The sequence below is a fragment of the Daphnia carinata genome, chromosome 3 (assembly GCF_022539665.2).
Source record: "Daphnia carinata strain CSIRO-1 chromosome 3, CSIRO_AGI_Dcar_HiC_V3, whole genome shotgun sequence".
NCBI lineage: Eukaryota > Metazoa > Arthropoda > Branchiopoda > Diplostraca > Daphniidae > Daphnia > Daphnia carinata.
In genome coordinates, this window is record NC_081333.1 from 962,883 (window position 1) to 972,181 (window position 9,299).

Sequence of the window (9,299 nt, forward strand, 5' to 3'; positions counted from 1 at the left end):
GTTTCTTTTTATATTTGGCCATGGAACCAAGAAGAATAAAGAGGGAAAAAAAATAAATCCTCTGCGCACAAGGTAATTATCTCTCCTCCCCGAGTGTAAATCGCTCATTATGCAGGTATATTTAAACGGTTGGGGTTCGGTTGATGGGAAAGAAGAAGAAGAAAAAAAAAAAACATTCTGTTGTTGTTCTCGGGTACTTTTTTTTTTTCTTCAGCCTTGTTAGTTAGTAAGCGCGGGATCAAGTAGTAACTGGCTGGACCTTAAAAAAAAAAAGGAGGAGGGATTTCTAATGGTGAATAGAGAAAAAAAAAAGAAATTGTAGTCACCTTAATGAGCCGAGAGAGCCCCGCACCTTTTCTATTTGCCGCTCTCTTCGTCCGACCGTTGATGCTGGGGTTTTTAAGGGACAAGGTACAGAAAAAAAAAAAAAAACACAAGAGTGTGCTGGTCAACTTCTTCTTTTGGTCTTTGATAATTGGACCCGCCGCTTTGGCCCGCCGGAAGGCTGGCAAAAAAAAAAAAAAGAGATGATAGTAAGAATGACAAAGATGGTCAAAGATTTTCGGCTGATTGAATCCCCTCCTTCTTCTCCTCCTCGTCCTCTTTTATTTCTACAAAGAGAGAGAGAGAGAGAGAGAGAGAGAGAGAGAGAGAGAGAGAGAGAGAGAGAGAGAGGCTGGTTTGTTCAGTGCGGCACCATAACGAATTTCGGAAGAAAAAAGAGCGGTTGAAACCCAAAACGAAAACTGGCCATTTCGACCCGTTTTGTGAGAGTCCCGGACAAAAAACGAAAAAAAAAAAAACATAAAAAGGATGGGGATGAGATTTGTGGAGAAAAAAAACTACAAATGTTTCCCACGACGGCTGCTTACTTTTCTTCTGCAACCTGAGGATTTTTCAGTAAAGTTTTTTTTTTTTTGGTCGTTGGGGAAAAAAATTCATCTCTCACTTTAAATCATGTGATTTGAGTGACACATTGTACAAGAGGATTCAAATGCAATAAATAAACAAGAGGTTGTACCGTCCTGAACGGAAATGGGCAGACGTTTGGCGATTTGGTTCGGCTTTTAAAATTACGTAATTAAATCAACATCATAACGGCTACCAATTAAAGCCGAGTGTTATGTAATAATGAAATAATAGATATCAAAGTTTTTCGAAACCTGCTTGCACGTAATACAGATAATGGGTACCGTAAGAATCTTGTTTTCCCATAAGGAGTTTCCCGTTTGTTTTCTTTTGAATATTACTTATGCTAGTCGAATAAACTACCGCTAGATGGCTCTGCGATAAGCTTCCACCATTTTTGGCCACACCCCGCGTGGTCTGCCAAGCTGAAAAAGCCGGTGCATTCTTAGCGAGTAGCAGCAGTGCAGTAGATTTGTCGTCGGGTGGTGGACGTACAATCGAAGTTTCTCCCTATGTCCCCCGCATATCTCAACAACACTTTGTTCAGTGTCTGTGAAACGGCAATTCCAAAAAAGAACAAACTTTTTCAACAACAACAAAATTCAGAATAGTGGATTATGTTCAGTGGTGATTGCAACAAGTGAAATACACCTCATCAAAGATTGTCCATCGCCATTTTCGAAAAGCAAAAACACAAAAATGGATCACCGTCATTATTCACCTGCCGGATTATCCGAGTCGGAATTAGACGAGAGCTCGTCTACGGCCAGCTCACCGATGAGCATTTCGAGTGCGGAAGCCAGTTCGCCGTACGACAGCAGCCGATTGAACGGCGGCGACGAAGATCCAACGGATAGTTCGTTCTCGACGTCGGTCCATTCACCGAGCATCATCAGCTCATCGCCTCCTAGTCCGTCCGAAAGCCTCTGCAACAATAATTACGCGAACCAGTGGTCTAACCCGTATTGCAACGCAACGAAAAGTGTCCGGTGGTTCCGTGACGATCGTGGCCTTTGGAGCGAACGATCATCGTCCAATCGACGAAACACGAACAGTCCCTACAATCGGAATACGTTGTCCAGTGCTGCCACGACCCGACTCAACAACGCCAGCAGTCATAAAGAAATGAGCGAAGTGCTGATCGAAGCCGTTCAACGCGAAGATCAGGTGCAGCTGCGCCATTTGCTCGCCAAGAGCGCCACCCACGTCAACATTTTAGGACAGGAAGGCGATTCGGCACTGCATCGATCATGTCGGCAAGGAAACTTGGACACAGTCAAATTACTCGTAAGTTTTTTTTTTTTTTTTTTTTTTCTATTGATTCATTCGTGAGAAATTTTTTATTTGTTGTTATAAATAGAGATTCTAACGGCTTGTTTTTTTTTTTTGCTTTGTTAATGAAAAGGTACGTTATGGAGCTGATCCGGAATTAGCCAACCGCGAGGGATGGAGTCCACTGCACTTGGCCGCACACAGCGGCTACCACGATGTTGCCCTTTATCTTTTGTCTCTTACCCGGCGGTAATCACCTCTGCCTTCTTCCTTTTTCTTTAAAAACTGGATTCTTCCGCCTGCTTATTTTTGATCCCGAATGTCACAAAGTCAAGTATAGTTGCAAAGACATTCGAACAAAACAAAGAAAAAATGGATCAAAATCGTTGGAATCCCCGAGTCACTGTGATTGGCGACGTGCGGAAATGCCTCGAGCCTCCCCTTCTGACAAACTGACATTTTTTTTTTAGAGGGGGACACATCAATGGAGAGAGAACTGCCGAGTCTATTACTTGGTAATTAGATTCAATTTTGTTTTGTCGTCTTGAAAGAAAAAATAATTAAAAAGTCGTGTATCATATGGAAAATACCACAATGCAGCATATGCCTTCGACGATTCGAATAGAATCAACCATATAATAATAAAACAAAAAATTCCTCCTTTGTTCTTGTAAAATACGAGTCTTTTCATATCTGGAAATTACTGATTTTTTTTTTTCTTCTTTAAAACTTAAAAAAAAACAAAAACAACAAAAAAATGGTTTAATGTTTGTAATGACGTCCTCCTTTTTTTTTATTATTTGTGTTGTTGCTCTGTACAGTACCACCTTCTACACATGTGATTGTGTGGCTGAAAAATAAAGGCTCATGCAAATTACACTTCATTGTTCTACGAGAGAATGGAAGAGAAAAATGATTACTCGTCTCGTAAATGGTTTGAAATTGTCACGCATACCTTGACCCGCATTTCGTCTGTTGGGTGGGCAAAAACGATAGAAACTCGACGCCGTTGTGAAAAAGAGAAATATACTCTTGACTTGAAAAGAAAAAAATTTCGTTTCGAAAAATGGACGTTAAATCAAGCGTTGCCGGGGCGCTAAAAAAAGGAGAAGTGAAGAGGAAGAGGCGCGGCCATCTTGGGTCTCGAAATGTTCTCAAGTTACTCGGTTCTGTGTGTCGAAGCTAGACAGTGTGCAACACGATCCAACGAGTCAATCCCTCAGAAAGGAAAAAGTTTTATTATCCGAGACAAGAGTTTCGCATTGTGTGTTCCTTTTTCTCTCTCCAATCAACTCTCGCTTGTTTTTTTTTTCTTTCTAAGCAGACGAATTTTTTTTTTTTTACATCTTCTCACGCTAAGTCCGTCCATTTTGTCCCCACGTTTTCACTTTGAAAATAATAAGCATACGCTTCTTCTTCTTTTTTGCGTGCGAGCTTCTGTTTAGTACACGCGGGTGAAAGTTTGGGTCTGACACGTTTAATGAAAAGTTTTCAAAAAAAATGCCCCCCCCCCTTAAAAAAAATTAGCATACGAATGTGGTAATTAAGCTGGACTTTAATGAGGCCTTCATCTTCTTTTTTTAACGGGTCTTTTTTCTTCTCTTCTTCTGGAAAACATGTTGCGCGCTGATTGCAGGTACGTCACACACAGTAGATGTCCTTACACACCTGAGACAGGCAAACAACACAAGGAAATTACGGAGGAATGCGCGCGCACACCGACGTGGTATACAAGAGAACGGGGGGGTCCATCTTGCAGCCGTGATGATTATATCGGTCCCCCCCCCTTCTACAACTTTTTCTTCTTCTTCTTCTCGAGTTCTTTTTTTTTCTTTTTTTCTCTTTTGAGGGTGCGCAGTCAACCAGATGCCTTTAACCTGTCTCGTCTGTTTTCTCTCTTTTTCAACTGCTGTTATTTTGAATATCTCCACCACCCCCACCGAACCCAAAAGTCCCAGAAAAAAAAAAAAAGAAAAATCTCACACCATTTTTAATGTTTTTAAAAATTTCATCTTCTTATCAACCGGCAAATAAGTTCCATTTTTTTTTTTTTTGGATGACTTATCACTTTGGATTATAAGCGATACTCGTGTATTTTGGAATGTTGTCGACACCCTCCGAAATATAACGCGATTTTCTTAAAAAATATATCGTTAAAAAAAAAAATCGGTATATACCTGAGCTCGAGTGTTCCAGGGAATTTTCCAGTCACATTACCCAGAATCATTCAGTCTCATCATTGAGGCAAAATGTTATTTTCTTAAATGCATTTATATGTACACTGAAACGTTAAGTCTTTCAATAGACAGGAAGTTCAATACATTTATATATCTTTTTAGATTTTATTTTCTACTTCGAATGTGTTTGAAAAACTCTTGTTATACCTGAGCCCCGGTTTTTCTCTATACAATAGGGTACATTTATTCTGGCAAAGAATCCGAGGAAAGAACAAGGGAATTGGTTTTGCTACCTGAGATTGCCGAAGAAAAAGAAATCTATGGGTACATAGAAGAAGAAGAAGAGGGGGGATAGGTAGGGGGTTGCATCTGAAGAAGCCAAAGAAGAAGCAGCAGCTAATCTATCAAAGTGGACAGCTTCCACTGGAGCAGCCGAAACAACTCGAACCTTTTTTATTTAAAAGTATTCAGTCATTCTCCTATAAAGTTCCTTCTTCCCGGGGCTATGTACGAGCCTCGCATTCCATTTGATTGTGAACGCAACGGATTGCGCCCACCTTTAGACGTTCAGACATTTTATTTATTTTTTTTTTTTTTTCGAAATTCTTGGACTGTTGCGCAGGAATGCGCCGCTATCTTTTGACCGTAAATCAATTCCTTTTAACCCGTTTTTGATTGAGCTATGAGAATAATGCTCGCCTCAAAAGAGATGTGCCGTACGTAATTAACTCTATAACAGTTGCCACTAAAAAGAAAGAATGATAACGTCACGCTAAACGAGTTAGATGGACCCCAAAAAGGCGATTTACGGATGGCTTAATTCACGCTCTTCAACCTGTTTAGATGACGCAATACTAATAGGTAATTTAACTTTGTCTTTTTTTTATGGCCAACTCACGTTTTGCTTGTAGACGGACCTATTTTAATTCGAATATTTCTTTTTAACGATGGACAAAAAAAAATGTGTTTTATGTAAATTTGTGTTTCATAGTGCAAACGAAAAGGTGAATTTCATTCGCATTTCAAGTTTGAAGAAGAATAAAGTCACACATCGTATGAATATTCAAAAGAGTTGAAATAACTCAATCAATGCTGGCCATTAGCTCCTCATCATGGCAACCCTCCGCACTCGTATATGTAATTTATAATGTAATGAGCTCCAGATTATAGAACATAATTGGCTTGAAGAGCTTTAAGGCAGCCATTATCTCAATAGGATCAAAACCACAATGATGAAACAAAAAAAAAAATAATAATCTGCTGGTAGGGGGACATGACGTTAGTTCAGTCTAATCATCATAATAACGGACGCATTCTTTTCAGACGCAAAAGAAACGAGTTTGATAGCTCAATACGCTTAGTTACACTATTCGGCAACAATCAATGTGACAAGCGAAAAAGAAAACATTCGATATGCTAATATCTGGTATAGAGTGTGGGAAACTCAAAAGCTCTCAAAAGGCTCGTTATACGCTTCATTGACAATATTGTAACGAATCAATGGTCGGGCTAATAATCGATGGCTGCTAACCTGCAACGATGTTTTTTTTTATTATTAAAATATATGGAACAAAAAGAAAAGAGTTTTTTTTTTATGGTTCATTAGACAACGAAGAGATGACGATGTAATTAGTCTGTTATTTCATCCATATTATAAAATTCAAGCGGCAAAAAAACAAAAAAAACGTTATGAAAATCAAAGAAAAAAGACGTGAGAAGCGAATTAACCTGGCCAAATAACGCCCGAGGGTTCATCATTTCAATCAAGGTAAAAAAAAAAAGCTTGAAACATTCCCGGACATTAGCGTATAAAATTATCTCATAGCATCTAATGATTCATCCAGTTAATCAAACTGATAGCCAAAAAAGTTAACTGATCAAACATTTTGGCTAATGGCTTTTGGCGTTCCTACGAGATAGGGAAACGATACGTTCGGCATGTAATAAAAGAACACGACAGCTGAAGGGACACATCCTTGTCACGCACAACGTCTGTTTTGTGTTCTTCGTCTTGGCCTCAAGAAAAAAAAAAGGTTATCTGATGTTTTTTTTTTCTTTTTTTTTTACCTTTCTGGCCGACTGTTTTCACTGAGGTCTATAGTGTTTGTGATGGTGGCACACTGAATATACAAGCAGGTGGCCAGTGTGAGTGAAACAGAGACTATATCTCCCCCCCCCCTCTCTCTCCTACCCGACTTCATATTATAATTATACCACGGACCGTTTTCTTCTTGGCTTCTTACATACCGTCACAAGTCCATATTTTTTATTTTTTTTTTTTAGAATGTGGAGACTGAACCCCCGCCCCCCCCCCCCCTATAGTCAAGTATATATATATATATACTCTTGTAGGCTACATAACGTATTAAAACTTGAAAGAAATAATAATTTTCGGTCACTTTGTGTGTGCGCCCCCCGTTTTTTTTTCTGTTTCGAAACTTAAAAAAAAATTTTTTTTAGTGTTGATATCCCACGGTTTATTTGATGACGGCAAGTTGTGTTGATAATCCTTAATTTTTAAAAATTGTATTTTGCTGGCTAACTTTCAATTGGGCGAACTCCAAATGGACACCAATGGCTGACGACGAATCAAACGAATTTGGTGATAGGATTGACATAATTTTGATCGATTTTCAAGTAATTTTAAAGAATGAATCAATATTCTCAATTCGATTTTAAAATTTCAAAAATTGTTCCTCCCAAACAAAGAGAGAAGGGAACTGCAAACTGCTGGCAGTTCAAACGATGGCTTATAGCTATTACGAGCTATTATATGGAAAGAGCTGGTTAAAGCCGACATCTATAAATACTGTAGGGGTACTTGACCAACTTGATTGGGGGTGTCCCATTCGAAATAACTTTTAACCAACCATTGGCTTATTTTCACGACTCGAGTCGTTTCTTTCTTTTTTTGGGGTGGGATTAACGAGACCGCTTGTCGACGGGGCGGCAATTAACCTTATGGGGAATCTCACAGATGCCAAGCGTCTCCTCCATATCAGCTGCAAAGCTTTTTCTTTTATTTAAAGATGGGACATTAAAATAAAATACTGGAAAAACGCTGCTGTTCGTTTTTATGAACTGTTAATACTTTTGAGGAATTAAGAAAAAATTGTGATTAAAATTCGGTTGGTACTGATGCGAAATGCGTGTGATCGGCCGATATCGTACTGTTGAAAATTTGAATAATATCGAATTCGGGTAGAGCGCATTAACTCGAAAAAGCGGGATGACCTTCAACAGATCAAACGAAACGTCGTTATATTAAGAGAAAACTTTGATAAGGGTGACATGACGAGTTTCCTTATACAACCGGAATTAAGAAACAACGACCTTCCACAATCTTATATGATTTCCGCTCATTATTCAAACGACGAAGTCCAATAAAAAAAAAAAATATATATTGTCGGCCTCGTTCCGAGACTTTCTTCAACCTTATAAACACCCGCCACACACACAAAAGAGAAAAACAAACAAACAAAAATTGTTATTTTTAATTGATTGTAAAAAGAAAAAAAATATTCTATTGTCCGTCATCGTCTTCTCGTTTTTCTTTTTCGAAAAATGTGTTTTTGTCGTGGCCAAAAAAAAAGTGTTCGTGTGACACAAAAGAAATACCAAAAACCAAATACATCTCCGTGTGACGACAAGAGGACCCCTCCTATTCCCCCCCCCCCATCCCTTCTGGAGGAGGGGTTGAACAATCGCAAGTACGATCATTTCAAATCAAAAGAATATAATCAACCGTTTCGAAGAGAGGGAGCCCCAAGAAGAAGGGTCTGAGAAAAAATCTTCTCCCCCCTTGAAAAAAAAAAAAAGACCGGCATATATGGAAGAAAAAGAATAGGAAGAAGGGGGGGGGGGGCTCAAAGACCTTCTTCCATTTCGTACAAGATTCAACATAAAGGAAGAGGCAGGTTTGGCAAAGTGAAAAGAGAAAGAAAAGAGGGGGGCCTCAAAGAAGACGAAAAAGATTCTTTCCAGAGAGAGAGAGCGTGAGATCTGCGGGATCCCCTTCTCTTAGACACCGCACGGTTACACACAGAGGTCGCAGCTTCTTTTCATGACGGTGGAGATTCTTCATCCCCCTCTTTTTTTTTTCTTTCTATTTGTTAAGCGTTGAGCTTCTTGGGTTCCTTTGTGGTTTTTAGACCGAACGCGTCGAGCAAAAACGTGCGAAGAAAATGCCTATTTCTCAAATGGCGGCAACGTTGCTGTGGTTTGCCGCAGGCCACGGCGCCATCTTGAGAACAACGAAGAATTGGATGATAAAGAAAACGTTTTCAGCCGGTAAACAAACCCAAAAAGTATAACGAGTTTTTCTTTTTCTTGTTCAAACGTCTAATCTTGTTTTTGTTCGATGTGATCTCCGAATGATGATGGGATCCAACATGTTTCTCCCTGCCGATCGGTGTTACATTCTTCGCTTAATCTCTTTCACATCCAAGTGTTCTCTTTCACACACACAAAAAAACATCCAGTTCTTGGAAGACATTGATGATAGTTCACCTGTATTCCCCTTAGAATGTCTCTCTAGTGACATGATGGCAAACAATGAAGAATAAAAAAAAAACATGTGTGGACGGAAACAAACAAGATGGCGATATGCCCAAAGGAGCACGAGGATAGACTCCCTTTTCTCGGAACATTCAAAACCAGGTGCAACATATTTTGGACGGTAATCACACGCAGGTGTAACATACGACTTTAATATTTTTGTTTCTTTCCACGTCATCGCTAATCATTTCAGCATCGAATTTCCGCCATTTCTTTTTCTCGCAACGCCATTTTTTTCATATGCAAATGAGTGACAAAACGTCATGTTTTTTTCCGCTCAAAGACAGTTCGAAAAGGTCATGTGAACCAGAGAAAAACTGTCCCATAGAGTCAAAAAGCCGCCATGTCCCCCTTTCCTCTTAAAAAATATCTACACATATTTTT

The 9,299-nt window shown here is 39.3% G+C and overlaps 1 protein-coding gene across 1 annotated transcript; it reads left to right on the forward strand.

Moving 5' to 3' along the window:
• Nucleotides 1-1,364: 1,364 nt before the first annotated feature.
• Nucleotides 1,365-3,060, forward strand: LOC130693226 (uncharacterized). The gene is made up of 2 exons (XM_057516354.2): nucleotides 1,365-2,196; nucleotides 2,315-3,060. The coding sequence occupies exons 1-2, from the start codon at nucleotides 1,609-1,611 to the stop codon at nucleotides 2,432-2,434; spliced, it is 708 nt and encodes a 235-aa protein (XP_057372337.1). The 5' UTR covers nucleotides 1,365-1,608; the 3' UTR covers nucleotides 2,435-3,060.
• The last annotated feature ends 6,239 nt before the right edge of the window (nucleotides 3,061-9,299 follow it).

Bases quoted from the DNA above. Each gene is read 5' to 3' on its own strand.
- LOC130693226 (XM_057516354.2), top strand. From the start codon at position 1,609: ATGGATCACCGTCATTATTCACCTGCCGGATTATCCGAGTCGGAATTA. The intron at 2,197-2,314 runs GTAAGTTTTTTT...GTTAATGAAAAG, and splicing joins TGGACACAGTCAAATTACTC to GTACGTTATGGAGCTGATCC.